This window comes from Colobus angolensis, unplaced genomic scaffold, assembly GCF_000951035.1.
Source record: "Colobus angolensis palliatus isolate OR3802 unplaced genomic scaffold, Cang.pa_1.0 Scaffold280, whole genome shotgun sequence".
Taxonomy (NCBI): domain Eukaryota; kingdom Metazoa; phylum Chordata; class Mammalia; order Primates; family Cercopithecidae; genus Colobus; species Colobus angolensis.
Window position 1 is genome coordinate 1,023,142 of NW_012116044.1, and position 20,899 is coordinate 1,044,040.

Below are 20,899 nucleotides of genomic sequence, written 5' to 3' on the forward strand. Positions count from 1 at the left end.
TGATTTGCATTTCCCCTTTTGATGACAGTAATATTAAGCCCCTTTTCATATACCCGTTGGCTGATTCCTTGCAGAAATGTCTACTTAAGTTCTTAGCCAGTTTTTAAAATTGGATTTTTTTTTGCTTTCTGAATGCTAGGGTTTTCTTACATACTTTGGGAATTACCCCCTTGTCAGATATATGGTTACAAATATTTTCCCCCATTCCATGGGTTGCCTTTTCACCCTACTGATTGTTTCCATTGCTTTGCAGAAGCTCTTTTAGTTTGATGTTGTCCCATTTGTCTGTTTTTACTTTTGTTGTCTGTGCTTTTGGTGTCAGGAAATCATTGCCAAGACCAGTGTTATGAAGCCTTTTCCCTATATTTTCTTCTAAGAGTTTAACAGTTTCAGGTGTTATGTTAAGTCTTTAATCCATTTTGAGTTGATATTTTTGTATGGTATAACGTAAGAGTTCAATTTCATTTTTTTGATGTAGATATCCAGTTTTTCCAGCACCATTTGTTAAAGAGCTTATGGCATTATTTTTCTTTCCTTGTTCTGTCTTTAATAAAATCTGGAAAGTAACATTTAAATGTTATAATTTGAGAAAATGAAATATTTTCCAACACAGTATAGTTTATATACTGATATTTAGACTCCTTAAAAGTGGTGATTATTTCTGTGTCCTCATCACCTAGCACATAGCCTGGCATATAATAGTTATTCAGTACATAATAGCTGAGTAAAATGACTCCATTAAACTCACTCAAGTTAATTTATAAAATAGTAAAATTTATTTACAGACTATTGCTCACATAACATGTTTAATAGTTTGTTAAAAAGAACTCTCATTTTACTACAATGTAATGATCAGTTGTTCTTTCTTTAGACACACATCTCGTAAAAAAGCAACAGGCTTTGCTGCTGTTCATCAGCTATTTACAGAACGCTGGCCAACAACACCAGTCAATAGAAGTCTTAGTGGCACAGCTACAGAGAGAAATATTGACTTTGAACTTGATATACGGGTTGAAATTGATAGTGGGAAATGTGTACTCCACCCAACCACCCTTCTACAAGAACATGATGATATAAGTTTGAGAAGGTAAGAAATTGATTAAAAAAGGATACATGTAACTTTATCTATTAGAAATACTATTCATATATCACTGAATTATAACAAACTTCTCCATCCCAAAATGCAGATTTGAAGTGTAAATGTAATTATAGTTATAATGGTCAAGTGGTTATTTCTTATACAATTTCTTATAAACAAGTGCATAATATTTTCTGGCAACTAGAAATGGATGTCTGATTTAGAGTCTGGCAAATTTTTAAATTAAAATAGTTATATCTTTGGAATTCTTTTAACATACATGAATTTCTCAGTGTCTGTCCCTGTATTATACATATTTCAGTTTTAAAGAACAACATAGTGCTCAGAAGTATCTTAGTTATTGAGAGTTTTGATGAGTTCATAAAGAAACAAGAAAGACTGGGAGACAGTTACACAGACCTCAGTAGACTGAAATTCTGTTCAGGATATAACTGCAGCTTTACTATTTGTTTACATCACTAACTAAATGATGATATAAACAGGATTAACATATTTTTTCTTTAAGTTTTTTCTTTTCTAATCTAAAAATGAACTGTAAAAGAAAAAATAGTTATAATTGAGTGGATGGGTGGACACGCAGATAAAAAGAATGCTGACCATTATTGAAACTGGGTAGTGGAAACATGGAGGATCATTAATGATACTATTCTGATTACTTTTTATATGTTCAAAAATTTCCATAATAAAATATTTAATTGAGGCTTTTATAAAATAAAATAAAAAGGTACTATAAACAGTTAAAATCTCTTACAAATGAAGTAGTGATGATAAAAAGAATGACTATTAGTTTATTTTTGATTGAACCATAACCCATAATAAATTGCTAATATTTAGCTGTATTTTTACCTATATAAAGGGCAGTTTCATTTGGTTCAACCTAGTATGTTCAAATGAAAGTCACGACCTTAGGAAAGAATAAAGGTAACTGCCCTGTATAGTTATGGAACATACAACATTTACATCATTCATGCAAGGCATTAACCAGTCTCGCTAGGGATACTGATGAACTTTAGTTTTTTTCAACTTCCTAAATGAAGGATTATATTCCATTTACTGTAAAAATAAAAGTTAGCTTTTAAACAAAAAAAAGAGATAAATGTGTCATTTTTTAGAACGATAAGAACATTTTTCTGTTCACAGGAGTTATGATCGAAGTTCCAGGAGCTTAGATCAAGATTCACCTTCAAAAAAGAAGAAGTTTCAAACTAATTACGCTTCTACCACCCATTTAATGACCGGCAAGAAAGTGCCATCATCTCTACAGACAAAGCCTAGTGACTTAGAAACAACAGTATTTTACATTCCTGGAGTTGATGTAAAGGTAAAAACCTAATTGCCTCTAGGGTAAGGGATTAGACTATTGGTAGCAATGTTTATTTTCTATCATATATGTTCATCTTTTTCTCATTATATTAAAATGAGACTTAGTAACGTTTTTGTCTAACATGGCCATATTCTGGACAGAAGAACATCAAAACTGCAGGTTCCCACTTCATTTATATAGCATTTTCCATGGAAGTTTGATGAAAAGAAGTTCAGTTTTTTAATAAATTGATATTCATAACAAAGTTGCTAAACCTCGCCTAGTGCAACTTCATTAAACAATTTTTTAGATTCTAGAATTATAGAATCATAGACTATTCAATTTGAAAGGACATTAAAGATTATCTGAAATTACCTTTTTATTTTAAAAAATGAATAAAAGCAAAGAAACCTGCCAGGATCACAAAGCTAACTTTTAAAAGTTAAAAGCCTTCTGATTTCCAATGTTCTTTTCTACATTTTTCTATATTTCTTGATTTTCCTCATCTTCATAATTTTAATTTTAAAAGTTTATTTATTTCAATACAGTTGCATTACAATTCCAAGACGCTAAAGACTGAATCACCTAATGCCTCCAGGGGATCTTCCTTGCCAAGAACACTCTCCAAAGAGTCCAAGCTGTATGGTATGAAAGATTGTGCAACATCTCCTCCTTCTCCTCCTTTACCTTGCACTGTCCAGAGCAAGACTAACACCTTACTTCCTCCCCAGCCCCCACCTATTCCCGCAGGTATTTAAGGAGTATATAGTCTATTTTTTGTCATTTTTAAAATTTTCAGTTATTACCTACTTGTTCTTTTGAGACTTTCCAATGCACATGTTTAAGAAAAAAGGACATATACTTGTCAATAATGACTATACAGACTTCATATATGGAAGTGTAGGCCAACCATTTTCACCTGTTTTTGAAATTGACATTACTTTAGAATATCTGTTATAAAATAAACAATATACCAAATAGTTTACTTACTTAAATTTTTCGGTCTGTACATATAAAAAGAGTAGTTTTATGTAGCTCAAATTTGGGAGCTTATGATCAGATGGAAATATCAAACGTGAGAGTACATTGGGCTTAAACATTTATTACTTCTCTGTTGTATAACACATTACCCAGAATTTATGACTTATAACCTCAACCACAGGTTCTGTTGATCAGAAATGTAGGCACAGTTTGGCTCAGTGGATCTAACTCATGGTCTTTTATAAGATTGTAGTCATGACATTGGCTAGGGCTAGAGTCATCTGAATACCTGATTGGGGCTGAAAAATCTGCCTCCATCATGTCTCAGTCATGTGACTGGCTAATTGGTACTTCAGTTCCTCTCATGTAGGCTTCTCTAATGGGCTTCTTGAGTGTTCTCCAAAAGAGACCTGTGTGATGAGTAAAACTTTGTGGTAGAAGGTCAGTATGGAAGTAAGCTACACAAGGGTATGAATACCAGGAGGCAAGGATCATTGAACGTCATCTTGGAATCTGGCTACCATAGCACATGAATGATACCGTACATACATGGCAAGATTTCCAAAAAATATCAGACTAGACAAGAATTATTTGAAAAAGTTTCATTTGGGAGACAAAACCTGATATATAAACCTTTTAAAATGGTAATTATGCTGAGAATGCCTAATACCACTTTTCAGTTAACAAGGCACATCTGTGTCCATTAAGTGCATGGCAGATATTAACGCCTTTTATAAATGAGGAACGTTAAGGCTCATAAAAGTTGGATGTCTTTTCTAGATTTGAACAACTAATAAATGTTAAGAGTTGGAAACCTTAGCCAAAGCTAGCTAAGTCTTAGATGTTTTACTCATTCTCCTGAAGCAGATATATTTAGTTAGGTAAAAGGAAAGAGAAATGGCATCCCATATACAGAAGCATTATAAATATGTACAAGCTAAGCCTAGGAAAGCCTGAAAACAGTGACATTTTTCTTCACTTGCCACTAAATATTGTTAAAGTTCTCTATATCTTCTTCAATGGACAAAATGACTAATGCTAATGAGACTAAGCAAAATATAAAGCTGAAAAACTGGACCAAAACTTGTGACGTACAGCAAGTAGGGATAACCACCTTATTATATGTCATTAATTGCCTCTGTATTCTAACATTAACATATCATTCCTATCAACCTGCTACTTTTATTATTTTCTTGTAAGGCCTTAAATGTGAGGTACTTCACCTGATTAAACTTTAATATAATTCAAATTTCTGTTTAATTGGAACTTTTTATAAAATCCATTAAATGGAATTTCTAAATGTTCTAGCCAAAGGAAAAGGAAGTGGAGGAGTAAAAACAGCCAAGTTATATGCCTGGGTAGCACTTCAGTCATTGCCAGAAGAAATGGTTATCAGTCCCTGCCTATTAGACTTTCTGGAAAAAGCTCTGGAAACTATCCCAATTACACCAATTGAAAGGAATTATACAGGTAAGCATCCTTCTTATATACCTGCCCATCACATATATTTTGGGATCTTATTATATAGAAGGTTTTCTTAATGCTATTATACATTATTACATAATATATGCAATTATAAATATTAAAGAATTATAAACTGTAAAAGAACTTGAGAGATCATCTAATTGTCATTTACAAATGAAGAAACTAAGTCCTGGTAAGGTTACATAACTTTCCCATGGCCCCACCTAGTTAATGACAAAATTAACATTTAGGTTCTACATCCTTAGTGTGTCCCTTGGACTGGAATCTCTTTGAGGGCAAGGATATAATCACTAGTTTCTTTGTACAGTGTTTGGTATAGCAGCAGGAAAATTTGGGTTTGGGGGAATGAGCAAGAGGTGTGAACAGGGAAAAACGTATAGAATGAAGGGCTACAGAAGCAAATGTTTCTGGGTGTTCATACCTCTCATCTCACCTGTATAAACAATAAGGATCTTTTAATAAATAGTTTGCCTTTGATCTAATAATAAAACTTAACCAGATATTTTAAACAGCTGTCAGCTCACAAGATGAAGATATGGGACATTTTGAAATACCAGATCCTATGGAAGAATCAACAACATCACTAGTGTCATCTTCAACATCTGCTTACTCTTCCTTCCCTGTAGATGTTGTGGTTTATGTACGAGTTCAGGTGATATGCTTCATTTCTTTCTTTTTGTTTTAAAGAGGAATGTTTTTCTTAAGTTTATTTGAACACTTCAACATTATTACTGTTTAAAAAGTTTTCTTAACCTCGGGTTCATGAACCTTTAGTATGTTTATAATAGCTTGGAGGTTGCTTGAGTATCTGTGAAGTATGTGTGAAATGTTATGTATATACAGACGCTCAAGTTATGATGCTGTTAAGTTCTGATTAACGCATCACAAACTGAATAGCATTAAGTCAGTAATACATTTAATACACTTAACTTACTGAACATCATAGCTTAAACTAGCTTATCTTAAATGTGCTCAGAACACATTACTCTTCAGATGGGTCAAGTTGTCTAACACAAAGCCTTTTTTATAATAAAATCTTGAATATCTCATGTAATTTATTGAATGTTTACTGAAAGTGAAATGCAAAATGGTTGTGTGGGTCCTCAAAATACAGGTTCTACTGAATGTGTATCACTTTTGCCCATCATAAAGTAGAAAAATCCTAAATTGGAGATCATCTATATTCACTTTTCTACCAAGAAGTTTCATAGATCTTTGGGTTTTCAAAAATTAAAACTCATACTTCTGTGGCAAAAATAAAAATATTTAAGTTAAAACCCTTTTGTAAGCATTTTATGCCTTTATTTTGGCACCTTAATTTCTTGCCATTATAGTTCTTTCTGGGCAGATACAAAGTGTAATTGAGATGTAAAGTCACAATAGTACTTTTATTAAAAATTTTGCTAAGCGTTACCTAGTTTTTATTTAATATTTTATTCTAAAATGCAGTCCTACCAATAGGCCTTTGAGAGTATATATTAGCATATATACTATACCAAATATATAATATTAGTATATATTATATATAAGCATATATACTATACCAAGTATAGTATATATTTAATTAAATCTGTTTATCAAGGAGGATTTAAAACTACTTGTATCAAAACTTCAGGGTTTAGTTGATCCTCAATTAAAATCTAATAATCAATCTTAAGAGTAAAGGAAACACTAATGGTCATCTGTTCCAACTATCTTCTATAACGTTAATGTGGCCAAAGAGCTTCAGTCTTACATTGTAGAATTTTTAGCTAGCTTAAAGGCCTGATGAAAACAGAATGAATGAGGGCTTGAGGGTTATAAAACCTTTGGGCTGGGTGCAGTGGTTCACACCTGTAATCACAGCACTTTGGGAGGCTGAGGTGGGTAGAACACTTGAGCCCAGGAGTTGGAGACCAGCCTGGACAACAAATGGAGACCCCATCTTTACCAGGAAAAAAAAAAAATTAGCCAGGTGTGATGGTGTGCATCTGTGGTCCTAGCTACTTGGGAGGCTGAGATGGGAAAACTGCTTGAGACTGATAGGTTCAAAGGCTGCAATGAGCCATAATTGCACCACTGCAGTCCAGCCTGGGCAACAGAGTGAGACCCTGTCTCTAAAAAAACAAAAACCAACCTTTGTTATTATGAACAAGTTTAATATGAGCATAAATATTTTTAAGGTTCTGAACTATAACCAACCTTTGTTATTATGAACAAGTTTAATATGAGCATAAATATTTTTAAGGTTCTGAACTATCTAAATATCTAAATACAGTCCCTCCATATACTTAGGAGATTGGCTCTAGCACTACCCCTGCCCCCCACTATGTATACCAAAATCCACACATACTCAAGTCCCGCAGTCAGCCCTGAGGAATTACTAAAAAAGAAGAGAGACAGCCCTCTGTATATGCGGGTTTTTCACCCCAAATACTGTATTTTCAATCCATGTTTGGCTGAAAAAAATCCATATGTTAATTGGACCAGTACAGTTCAAACCTGTGGTGTTCAAGGGTCAACCGTCTTATTGTTCTGAGATGGCTCCTCAAATATTTAGGTTTTTTAAAATGATAGCATTTTGTTTACACATTTTTATTTTTATATCATGCTTCTGTTTAAAAAAGCTAGGACAATAAACACAAAATCTTAAGTATCAAATGAGTAAACATGATCAATATATGTAGACAGAAATGGAAATTAAATGTAACTTTTGAAATCCAAGGTGAAATTTCTTAACTTCCCTGTAGATGTTGTGGGTTATGTATGAGTTCAGGTGATATACTTCATTTCTTTCTGTTAAAAAAAAAGTTTCTTAAGTTTATTTGAACATTTCAATATTATTTCCATTTAAAACTTTTCATTTATCGAGTTCCTGGAAACCTTTTCTTTCTGTTATTTTTAGCCCTCACAGATAAAATTTAGCTGTTTACCAGTATCAAGAGTAGAATGCATGTTAAAGCTGCCATCCCTGGATTTGGTGTTTTCTTCAAACCGAGGAGAACTGGAGACTTTAGGGACTACATATCCTGCAGAGACTTTATCCCCTGGAGGTAATGCTACTCAGAGTGGAACAAAGACTTCTGCTAGCAAAACTGGAATACCAGGTATAGATAATGTTTTTTTATTCCTTTAGTATAAAACCAAATACTATTTTTAAATGAATATTTTAATGTAATTAATACATATTTTTAAGTATATTTGGAAAACGGGAATATCTGAGGATTATTTATAGAAAGAAATCTATAGTAGACCAATGTTTTGAGTATATTTCATGTGTTACTTGAACTTGAGTACCCTTTGGTTTCTATTTTTAGCTGAATGGCAATTAGACAGTATTTTGAATTTGGCTTGAATGTACATACTACAAGCGCTATGACATAACTACTATATAGTAATTCACACATTCAAGTACTTTTGAATATCTTTTATCTTAAGCTATACTTGACATTCAGGAGTAATCAGTATTATAAATGGAAAATAAGAAACATAGTGTTACCTTACAGGGATTTTTTATCACACTGAATGAAAATTGTATCAAGTAGCAGTAGCATATGTATTTTTAAAGGGCAAATTTGGTTATCTAACTCAAATATGTGTTTCATAAAGGTTTTGTTTTTAAAATACAATTGATTTCCTGAGATGATAGGCATTCCTCACTATGTTAAAGCTGGGTGCCATTTCTGCCCTAAAAATGAAACAGAGATCACACATGCAAATGGTAAAGATTTTATTGAATACCTCTGGAAAAAAGAGACTAGACTGAATGAAAACTGATAAGACTGGAATATAGTTAAAATAGTGGTTCTTAACCAGGAGCTATCTTGTTGGCAATATTAGGAGACAATTTTGATAGTCATAACTGAGGGTTTACAGCTGGCAGCTAGAAGGGAAGCAAGAGATGTTAGTAAACATTCTATAGTATATATGACAACCCCCTCCACTCCCAAAGAATTATCTGGTTGAAAATGTCAATAAGGGCAAGGCTGAGAAGGCTTGCATTAAGAGTGAAAAAAATAAAATCCCAAATTCCATTTTTGAGAGGCATGAAGACTATGGAGAGCAAATTACCTTTCTGATTTTTAAGGAAATACAGCTTAGGCTTTGGGTCCTACTTTTTGAGAGTCATCTTAGATTCAAATCTTTATTCTAATAATCTCATCAAGCATCAGTTGGAAAAATTATTACAAACTGGCTTGTGAGAAAGCATTCCAAAATTCATCTTTGAAAAATTGAAATTATATCTTGAACACAGTATTTACTTGTACTAGTCGGGAAATTGTTATATCATTTGTTTTGCTGTGTGAATCTTTGAAAGTTGTCACAAAATTGGAAAACAAAAAGGTTGATATCTTAGAAATAAAGATTTTGCTAATGTGGTCACCCATTATCTAGTACTTAGCTCCAAAATATTGCTGTTGGAGTTGTGTTGTCAACAAAATATTTTAAGTGGTAGTGTTGGTTTTTGAAAAACATTTTCTGATTATAAAATTTACACTCACCATTATAGAAAATGAAAAGTACTAAAGGTGAAATGAAAATGAGAATATCCCTTTATCCTAGATAACCAGTGTTATCTTTGATAACACTACAACATTTCTATAGTGATACAATCTTTTTCCAAGGCAAAAATTGAAATATGGTCTCTTCTATGTAACTTTTTAAAATTTAAAATATCATATTTTCCTAAATTATTAAATATTCATCTCTAAAAGTAATGGCTATAAGATATTCCATCAGTTTGATCATATACTTGAGATTCCATGGACTATTTTGCTTTCAAAATAATACTAAAGTCAACATCTTTATATGTAAATATTTTTAAACAAAGATATATTCTTAGGAGAAATTCTTAAAAGTGGAATTTCTAGGTTAGGAAGTATGAACATTTTGAAAGTGTTTGATACATTTGCTTTCTGGTAAGACCTAACATTTCTACACTCTCACCACAGTGTGTATGGACACCAGTTCATTGTATTCCCAACACTGCTTTAAATTTAATTTTAATCATTGTCAATGTGATGGATTAAAATTGGATTTTATTAATCTGTACTCTATTACTTCATTAGCTATTTCTTGGGAGTGGTAAATATATGCCCATGCCCATTTCTCTTTTGGAATGTTAATCTTTTTCTTAATGACAAACTGTCCTAATGTCATAAATTATTAGCACTTAAATTATTATAGCAGTATATATGCACCATGCTAGGAATAGGTAGTGAAAGGAATATGAAATGAGAAACTTTTTTATGCCCAAATTTTATGATTCCTTAGAAAACAACAGAAATGAATAGCACCCCTCATTTTATCATTATAAAATATTCAAGGAATGATCATGAGAATATATAGGTTGCGACAATATCCATTCTTTCAAAGGATCTTTGTGGTCTGGGTCAGTGCTAGGGCATAGTAATAGTGAACTTAGCTAATAGACGTGGTTCATACTTACTAATGTGGAACCTAAACTGAATTTGGAGAAACAAATAATAGCCCAGCAGACAAGCTGATTTTAAATGGAAACGTGAGGTAAGTATGAGTTAGCCAAGCAGAGAGTTGGGGGAACGGACACTCCTGGGAGAGAATACAAAATCCACAAAGAAGAAACAGTTTGGCAACTCTGAATAACAAAAAGGAAAAAAGAGCCATTGTTAAGTGTGGAGACTGGCATAAGAAGGGTTTAGAGAGATAGGAAAGAGTCAACTCATGTGGGAAAGCCACTGAAAGGTTAAGCAAGGGAGTGGATATGATTCACATACATACTTTTAGAATACCAGTCCAGCTGCAGTGCGGCAGTTGACTGGAGTAGGACGAGGCAAAGAGAACTGTTTCTGTAGTCCAGGCAGAGTTAATCATTGCTTAAACTACAACGGCAGCAGTGAGATGGAAGGAAATGGACAGACTTTATATACCTGAGATATAGAAATGATGAATGATAAACTGCATGACAGACAGTCAGGAGTAGGAAAGATGACACATAACTCCCAGGTTTTGGTTGAGCTATTTTCTTTTTATTTATTTTTTTTGAGATGGAGTCTCACTCTGTTGCCCAGGCTGGAGTGTAGTGGTGCCATCTCGGCTCACTGAAGCCTCCACCTCCTGGGTTCAAAGAATTCTCCTGCCTCAGCCTCCTGAGTAGCTGGGATTACAGGCGAATGCCACCACGCCCGGCTAGTTTTTGTATTTTTAGTAGAGATGGAGTTTCACCATATTGGTCAGGCTGGTCTCAAGCTCCTGACCTCATAATCTGCCCGCTTCAGCCTCCCAAAGTGCTGGGATTACAGGCATGAGCCACTGCGCCCAGCCTGGTTGAGCTATTTTCATGAAGTATTCATTTACTGGAGATGGGGCCCACTGGAAGAAAAGCAAATTCAAGGAAAAAGATCAAGAGTACAGTTTGGTTTAAATGCCTGTGAGCCATTGTAATAGGAGGTCAAGTAGGCAATTGTAATATATAAATCCAAAGGAGGTCTGGTCTGGACATACATTTTGGAATCACCAGCAAAATCATTTAATAATCTATTCAAACAGTCTCTTTTTTTAATGTTTTTGGAATTTACCTGTCCATCCCTAGTAAATGTTACCAACAAGGACACTTGGCTCTCCACACGAGATCTTTTTACTTTCTGCATTTGCATACCTTGCCCTGTTTCCACTGCATCTACTGAAATGTGGACTCCAAGTATATGATATAGATTTTTTACAGTATGTTCTCCTCCCCTTTTGCTTAAGCCCCAGCTATTTTGGGCCTCTTCCACTGCCTGCTTCTAGGAGTCAAGGAGAAAACAGGAAACCATGCAGTAGGCCAAACATATATATAAAAATAATTGTTTTAAGGATGAACAGAGTATTCAACCCTGGTGTAAATTAATTGGAAAATACATCTAAGTCTTTATTTCAGTTTTAAGGATTTAAATCTATTGATCTGTTAAATCTATTGATATGTTTGAGTGTCTCCATTTTACTCTGAAGTCATGTTTGGTTCTTAAGAACATATTATTGACTGGCCTTTTTTTCTTGTGGCTTATATTTTCAATTTCCTGTGCTCACTGTAGGTTCATCAGGACTAGGCAGCCCTCTTGGCCGAAGTCGACATAGCAGTAGTCAGTCAGACCTGACCAGTTCCAGCAGTAGTTCATCTGGCTTGAGCTTCACTGCATGCATGTCTGACTTTTCCCTTTATGTATTTCATCCATACGGAGCAGGGAAACAAAAAACTGCTGTTTCTGGCCTTACACCTGGATCAGGAGGATTAGGTATACTTTGCATGTTCATGTCTTTTTCAGATTTACAGCGTGTTTTCAAACTTCCAAGCTTTATTTTCATAAATCATAAGGGACATATCCAAGATCATTTTTATATTTTTCCTCTTTGATAATACCTGTCTCATATTTACATAATAAGTATACATATACAATAAGTAATTCAGGTGAACTAAATTATACAAGAATTTTAAAATTCAGAATATTTTCTAAGTGATATACACAGCACAGTAATCTCTGGATATCAGAGATTACTTATGTCACTGAAATGTTTAAATGTCTTAGCAAATCACTGTCCGTTTACATAACAAATTATATAGAAAGTAAAATTTTAAAGTGCATGGGTCACATTTGTTAATTTAAAAAGAGACTATAATTTAAGTCAGCCATTTAGTGAAATCAAATTTCATTGTCGCTTTGAAGTGCAGATGAACCACTGCAAATGCATAAAAGCTTATTAGTAACTAACTCTTGACTTGTATTTAAATAAATGATGAAAACATATATTCCATGTCAATTCTAATTGCTATTGTTGGAGAAGGGCTGTAAAAATCACCAATTATGTTTATGGGTTTGAACCTCTTAAATTGTTGTTAGGAAAGCTAATGCTCATTACATCACTCTGCTTAAATTTTTACCTCAAGTGATTTTAATTCATGGCATATTACAGTGTATTAGATAATTTTCACCTAACTAGACAGCTGTGTATATATATGTATACATAGATGTGGGGGTTGTGTTTGTTTGTTTTAAAGGCAATGTGGATGAGGAGCCCACTTCAGTCACTGGTCGAAAAGATTCACTCAGTATAAACCTTGAGTTTGTAAAAGTGAGCTTGTCACGGATCAGGCGTTCAGGAGGTGCCTCATTTTTTGAAAGTCAGTCTGTAAGCAAGTCTACAAGCAAAATGGACACTACATTAATAAATATATCTGGTACTCAATTTTATAGTTTTTAAGTTAAAATATTGTTTTCCAAAATTAAATAATGGCCTCTGTTTTAGTAGTGTTTAAATATTAAGTCACTTAATGTTAAGCTTTCAGTGATAAGTTGATATAAAGGAGAGGAATGCCCAGCCTATGGTACTGTCTCAATCCAAGTAATCAATGTTAGGAATATAATTTCTAGATAAATAGACATATCACCCAAGGGCCAAATATGCCCAATTACATCAGTAGAAGTTGCTTCTTTTCTTCACTTTTTCTCCACCATGAATTGGTACGGTTTCTTTTTGTTTTTCTAATTATAAATGCTTAAAACACTAAAACGTGATGAGTGATGTTTAAAAATGTTTACTTGACGTCAGAAGACCTTGAATTGTGTGCAAATATATTGCTGGTTTTATAAACAGCTATATAACTATGGGCAAATCATTCATTTCCTTTACATTGTGATTTGAGTATTTAAAATTAAATGCAAATAGACATTCTGAAGAATCCAGAATACTGAGTAAAAGCTTTCATAATTATGAATCAAATAAGTACAGTATGTTCACTTAACCCAATATTCTGCAAATATATATTAAGCCTGTGTTTTAGGGTAAACTTTTACTTGAGATTGCTAGGTGATTGAGGGGAACAGGCATGAATAAGACAAGGTCTTATGTGTAGACAAATGAATGAGTCCAGGATAATGAATGCTATAATGGAGCTTTATATAAAGAGGAGGAAACAATAAATTCTGTCTTATATGAGAAATCAGAAAAGGCTTCACATAGGAAATGTTATTTGGCCCACATTTTGAAAAATGAGTAGGAATATTATTGGAGGTAGCAACATGGTATTCAATGGCACAGAAGCATCAAAATGTATGCTTCTGGATCATATACTTTGATTTGCTGTGGCTAAAGCATAGGGTATTAGTGAACATTTAATTGGTTGTACAAAGTAGATGGAGCCAGAAAGAGAGAGGCTAGAGGCAAAGTTGATAAAATAGGACCTGATTGTGTAAGGACTCCTATCATACGGAAGTTAAAGAATTGGGTTCTGATTATTTCGGCATAATCAGAATTGTTGTGTTAAAAGCCATTAGAGAAGCCATTACAGGTTAAGAAATGGGGTGATGCTTCAGAATGGTGTTTTAGAAAGAGAGTTGATGGTAGCCTGAAAGATAGGAAAGAAAAGATGCTTGAGGAGGCTGCTGAAATAGACCATGCAATAGCAGATGAGAGCATGAACTATGGCAGTAAAAAAGGAGAAAAGGGAATGAGGAGTGGGTTGGAGAGAGAGAGAAGAGAATCCATAAGCTTGAGTACAAATTGTATTAGGGGCAATAGAGGAGACAAGAATGCCTCAAACTTTTAGCTTAGATGACTGAAGGAGCAGTGAAGCCATTAATTTAGAAAATAAAGAAGGAAATGTCTATAGGACATTTAGGTGGAAGGTTCTGGTAGACAACTGACTTAGGGGCTATGGCTGTGTAGGTATGGGCTCAGACAAAAACAGAAGTTTTAGCTGTGGGAGTCATTGGCATGTAAACCCTATAGAAACTATGGTAGAAGAATAGAAGAGCACATACAACAGGAGTAGAAGAATGCTCCAGAGCAGAACTCTGGAAGAAGGCCATCAAAATGTTTTTTGTCTAAAGTCACTGCTATTAGTCTGATAGGAAAATAGTAGTCCCTGCCACACAGCTATTTGGTTTACAATTCCTTTTGAGAAAATTTGTATATCAGCTCATCCTGATCATTCATTTTCCATAATAGAAAAGACTGTTGTATTAAAATTGAAAGCTGGCTATCAGACTGATCTTTAGGACTTCTCTGAGGAGTTCATGATAAAGTGATAATAGAATTCCAACTTGCCATCACCTCAAAAAAGGGAAATGGTACTAACAATGTTAGAATATGCTGTTTTTGTAATTTGTGCAAGAACACGTCACTTACTAATCATAATATGTAACTTAAGTATAATTCAGCTTTATAATAACCCTGTCTTATACCTAGCATGTGAAAACATTAAAGGTTTTAGAAATCTGTACTAACAAATGTTATTTATGTATCAGCTGTTTGTGATATAGGGTCTGCCTCGTTTAAATATGATATGCGCCGACTCAGTGAAATTCTGGCATTTCCAAGAGCATGGTATAGAAGAAGTATTGCAAGACGTCTATTCCTTGGAGACCAAACTATAAATTTGCCAAGTAAGCTTGTTATGTAATTTTAATTTTGGTTACAGTAGCAGCAAGACCCACAATTGATAACACAAATGTGATCTTACTTGGTAGGGTGTATCATGTGACGCATTCAGTCATTCAAGAAATGTCCATTGGGCCCCTCTACCCTCTAGTATGCCAACCACAAGGAATATATTAGCACTGAGGATATGTCAGAGGACTAAACAGACAAAAAGTCTTGTCTTCCTTGAGATTACGTTCTAGCTGACTTTTTATTCTATAACTATCCTAACAAATTAGTAAATTTGTAAATTAGTCAATTTGTTAGTACATTTATTCTATAATGATTACTCTGTAATCCTTTTAAATATCCAAGTTAATCATGGTTAATTAAGCATGGGAAACAGAAGATGCTGGGGACATGTTACTATCTTGCCTGCATTTGTCTGCTGGATTTAGATATTGTTGTAGGTAATGAAATCAAGAGATTCTTGGAAATGAAAAGTAGAGTCAGTTACATACTGAGGTAAATATGAGAAACCCTAAGTCTGAGTGTATTCCCTCACCTGTGAACTGGGACCAGAGCTCCTGTTTTGCTCTTTTCATGGAGTTTAAACAAAATACTGGAATGTTCTTTGCAAACTGTAAATTGCTGCACAGCTGCTAAATAGAGAACTAGAAGGAATATGTAATGTGATTAGAAATGATGGATGGGTGAAATTATTTTATAACTTAGGGATTTTACCCTGTTACTTTGGATTTTTTGTTTGTTTTGTGTATTTTCTACTAGCATCTGGCCCAGGGACACCAGATTCCATTGAAGGTGTAAGCCAGCACCTTTCCCCTGAATCATCAAGAAAAGCTTACTGCAAGACCTGGGAGCAGCCAAGTCAGTCAGCCTCCTTCACCCACATGCCTCAGTCACCTAATATGTTCAATGAGCATATGACAAACAGTACCATGTCACCAGGGACAGTAGGACAGAGCCTAAAATCCCCAGCTTCCATAAGATCAAGGAGCGTATCTGATTCTTCAGTTCCTCGAAGAGGTAACACTGCTCTTTTTGTTATCAGTAGCCCTACAGTGTTCTCAGGATAAAGTTTTAGTTACTCTCAGATTTCAGCCCTAACCATAGGAAAAATACTCTTGAGGTTTTTATGACATGTCAAAAAAAAATCCCCAAACACAGTAAAAACAACAAAACAAACATTTCAAAGTATTGCCATCAAGACAGCTAGATGGCCAGTAGGTTTGCAAATGGATAAGGGGAGAGTAATTAGCATATTGTCTGTGTGCTCCATATGGGTTTGGCCTTGGGCTTGTACTTGTGCCTGACTGTATAAAAATGAATGATGTAGTTCTTGTCAAAAGATTAAAATATAATGAGCAAATGCAGGATTCAAGATACATACTAAGTCCATAAGAACACAAAACAGGTACCCCAACCAGCATCTGCATTTCTGAATGGTTTCTGCCTTTGAGTCCTGTATTTGGCACCTTATGATTTTCTTCTTTGTTAAACAAAATCATAGGGTGATGCATGATCTGTGCTGTTATATCCCGTGCACACCAAAATTTCCTCATATAAAATGGGGGCCATACATAATTTTATGAGCTTGCAAGAGGTAAAGCTGCCAGCACTTATAAACATTTAGTAAATGGTAACTATTATTTTAGAGGCAATATAACTATTAAACATTAGATTCTAATACAAGAATATTATATTTTTACTTTTTGGATTATAGCGATAAAAATAGTTTTTGCTTTGTAACTAGCTTGGCATTTATGTGAATGAACATGTATTTGATTTTTCTATTTTTAGATTCACTTTCAAAAACATCAACTCCTTTTAACAAATCAAACAAAGCAGCAAGCCAACAAGGGACCCCATGGGAAACACTTGTCGTGTTTGCTATCAACTTGAAGCAATTAAACGTTCAAATGAATATGAGTAATGTAATGGGAAATACAACGTAAGCTATTCAGATACAAAGGAAATATATTTAATCATTTTTTGTAATTTTTCTTCTATTGTAGTAAAGATATTCAGAACCTTTTTTGAATGCTAAATATTTGAAAAAAATAGTAGATAAACGATGGAAAATGTTTTATCCTGAAAACGGCTTAATTCTAAGGATACTGCAATATAAAACAGCATGAAATATATGTTCTATAAAAAGGGAATCAATTATAAAGAGAACAGGGTAATTTTCTAGCGAAGAGTAAAGCTTCATTATCAATGTTAATATTCAGATATTTACCACATAGTTTTTATAAAAAGTATGTTGTTTCATTGTCAAACTTGACCTTTTAAATAAACTGATTTAACTCCTTTTTAATTTAAATCCTGTTTTAATTCATGACACTGGAAACTATATATCTAATAACCTTTTTTTTCATTTTTTAGTTGGACAACTAGTGGTTTGAAGAGCCAGGGCCGTCTCTCAGTAGGAAGTAATCGTGATCGAGAGATTAGCATGTCTGTTGGTCTGGGAAGATCACAATTAGATTCTAAAGGAGGAGTAGTTGGAGGGACCATAGATGTTAATGCTTTGGAGATGGTTGGTATGTTGAAATTTTACAACTGATCTAACATATCCTTAAGTTAGATAGATAGATAGATAGATAGACAGATAGATAGGTATCAAAAAAAACGCTTTTGGAAATTGACTCTCATGAGTTTTTCCTGTGGACATGTCTGTGAAAATTATTGTTTCTATTTTAGCTCATATTTCTGAACATCCAAATCAGCAACCCAGTCACAAAATTCAGATTACTATGGGTTCTACTGAAGCTCGTGTTGATTACATGGGCTCAAGTATCCTCATGGGCATCTTCAGTAATGCTGATCTTAAGCTTCAGGATGAATGGAAAGTAAACCTGTATAATACATTGGATTCAAGCATAACTGATAAAAGGTATTTATTAAGGATTGCTTTTTGGACAATTTACATGACTGTTCTCAACATATTGTCTATCATCTGGTGAGAAAACAGCAATTTTTCTTACAAAACTCTTATTTATTATGCAATTAATACAAATTAAAAAGCTGGGTGGGGGAAGAAAATGTTTCTTGTACTTTTTGAGTACCTTCCGTAAGACACGTGACAAAGATTCTGTTTTATGCTCTAGTGAGATTTTCGTCCATGGAGATTTGAAGTGGGATATTTTCCAAGTAATGATATCAAGATCAACCACACCAGATCTGATAAAAATAGGAATGAAACTCCAGGAATTTTTCACACAACAATTTGATACCAGCAAACGAGCTCTGTCTACCTGGGGACCAGTTCCTTATCTTCCGCCAAAGACAATGACTAGCAACCTAGAAAAAAGTTCACAAGAACAATGTAAGAATTAGAATTAAGCTTTTATATATGCTTTATCTTTCACTAAATATGTTACATTCTTAATTTAAAATAATAATCTGTATGCCCTACTTAGAAAATAGCCCACAGGCTCTTTATCCCACTCAGTTAGCAAAGGGCCAGATTTTCTACCTGCCAATGGAATTAGAGGCCATTATTTAGGAAGACATCATTTGTTATCTCTTCCCTCTGCTGCAGTGCATCTGCATCCATACTCACTCCACACTCTTGGAATACTATTTATGACAATATCATGTTTTGGTTTAGAATGTCTATGGAGTCAGAATATCAATTTGGATTTACTAGGTGAGTGGTATTAAGCAGATCATTATTTTCACTTAGTAATTCAATTGGCAAATATTTATTAAGCTACAACCACGTGCTTAGGCACTATTCTAGGCACAGGAGATCTAGTGATGGACAAAATCACTACCCTCATGAAGCATAGATTCTAATGGGAGAGAAAGACCCTAATAAATTTACTAACTAAATATGTAAGATAATTTCAGTTAGAGAGAAGTGCTAATAAGCAAAAGAACAAAACGGGAAGAATATAGAGAATGATTAAATGTGAGGACAGCTATTTTAGAAAGTGTGATCATTTAGGCCTTTTCTGAAGTGACATTTTAGTGGAAATGTGAATGAAAGAACAAGGCTAAGATGTGGGGGAAGAGAGTTCCAGGCATAGGGGGATATTGAGTCCAAAGTTCCCCTAGTAGGAACAAACTTGGCCTGAGGATCATTAATGTTGCCACTGTAGCTGAAACAGAAATGAGCAAGTATGAAAATGGTGGACATGAATTCACAGAGGTATACCCCAGATAAGATTTTTAATATGATGTTTAGCTATCACAGTTTTAAACACATCTGATATCTGATTTACCTTTTTAAAAAATACTCCCTTTTAAAGCTCACTCTGGCTACTGTGTGAAGAACAGACTATAGGCAGTTAAGAATGGAAGGAAACCACTGCAATAGTTACCATTACCATTGTTACATACATAGTTACATCATTATTGTAAGGAAGCCATTGCAAGAGTCCAGGCAAGAAATGATGGCTTTCACTAGGATGATAGAGGTGTAAGTGGTGAGAAGCAGTCAGAATAAAGTTTTAGTAACTTTATTATCACAGAAGTAATATGTGTACATTGAAAAGAAACTAGAATACACAAGAGAAGCAAAAAATAAAACCATCATGTTCCACTCGTCTGACATCACTGTGAATACCTTAGAGCATATACCTCCAGATATTTTTCTATGTATCTGTCTACCTGGGGACCAGTTCCTTATTTTAAGAAATACATTTAATACATTTTAAGAAAATATCAAAATTCATACCATTTTGTATGTCAACAATCTCCAACTTTCCATTTTGCTAATTATCTCCTTTAGCTTTCAAAACACATTGATTTCCATGATTGATCTAAAAATGTCCTCTATAATGGTTTTGTCCAAACCAGTTTATCCAATCCAAGCTCACAGGTTAAATGTGGTTATGTTCCTTTGCCTTCTTTTAATTTAGCACAGTTCATTTTTTATATGAATTGACTTGTTGAGGAGATGTAGCCAACTGTCCTAAAGAATGCCCTACCTTCTAAATCTTTTTCAGTTACTTCCTGTGTTGTCATTTATGTTTTTCCTCTAGTCCATGTATTTCCTTTAAACTAGAATTTATATTAGGCATATAAAAATTGAGGGATGTTCTGCAAAATGCCTGGATTCTTCAAAAAAACTCCTTGTCACAAAAAAACAAACATAAAGGCTTAGGAATTGTTTAAAGGAAAACATAATAGTTGAATGCAATTCATGATCTTTGGTTGGATTATGGGTGAGAGGTATGGAAAACAGCCAAAAGGAATGTTATTGGAAAAAATGGAAAATATACCTTGTATGTTTGATTAGTGCTTCTCAAACTTTAACATGCATCTGAAACCCCTGGAGATGTTACTGAAATATAGATTTTGATATAGTAGGCACAGGTGGACTTAAGAGTTAGCATTTCTCACAAACTCCCAGGTGATGCTGATTCTGCTGGCCCTCTGACCTTGCTTTGAGTAGCAAAGGAATATAAGAGTTTAAAAGCAGTACTTAAAATAAGGGGGTATGCATTTGATTTCTAGGTCTTCCAGTTACTGGTTCACTTAACTTCTTTGTTCTTCTGCTTCTTCACTTGAAATCATTCAAGATGAAATATCTAGTTTACAGAGTTATAAGAAATTACATAAAATTTCATGCAAGTACTTTGTAACTCAGTCATTATAGACATACTAGGTTTTTGTTTTTTTCTTCTTTCTTTTTTTTTTTTTTTTTT

At 33.9% G+C, this 20,899-nt stretch overlaps 1 protein-coding gene across 1 annotated transcript in view; it reads left to right on the top strand.

Annotated features, from left to right (window-relative positions):
• KIAA1109 (KIAA1109 ortholog) overlaps window positions 1-20,899 on the top strand; it is a 194,850-nt gene that overhangs the window by 163,070 nt on the left and 10,881 nt on the right. Inside the window, exons 65-78 of the mRNA XM_011948638.1 lie at window positions 872-1,087; window positions 2,240-2,420; window positions 2,951-3,152; window positions 4,692-4,853; window positions 5,381-5,520; window positions 7,753-7,954; window positions 11,900-12,100; window positions 12,862-13,041; window positions 15,110-15,247; window positions 16,011-16,268; window positions 17,043-17,193; window positions 17,628-17,785; window positions 17,946-18,138; window positions 18,353-18,570. Of these exons, the coding sequence (XP_011804028.1) occupies window positions 872-1,087; window positions 2,240-2,420; window positions 2,951-3,152; window positions 4,692-4,853; window positions 5,381-5,520; window positions 7,753-7,954; window positions 11,900-12,100; window positions 12,862-13,041; window positions 15,110-15,247; window positions 16,011-16,268; window positions 17,043-17,193; window positions 17,628-17,785; window positions 17,946-18,138; window positions 18,353-18,570 (2,600 nt within the window). The remainder of the gene's footprint in view (window positions 1-871; window positions 1,088-2,239; window positions 2,421-2,950; window positions 3,153-4,691; window positions 4,854-5,380; window positions 5,521-7,752; window positions 7,955-11,899; window positions 12,101-12,861; window positions 13,042-15,109; window positions 15,248-16,010; window positions 16,269-17,042; window positions 17,194-17,627; window positions 17,786-17,945; window positions 18,139-18,352; window positions 18,571-20,899) is intronic.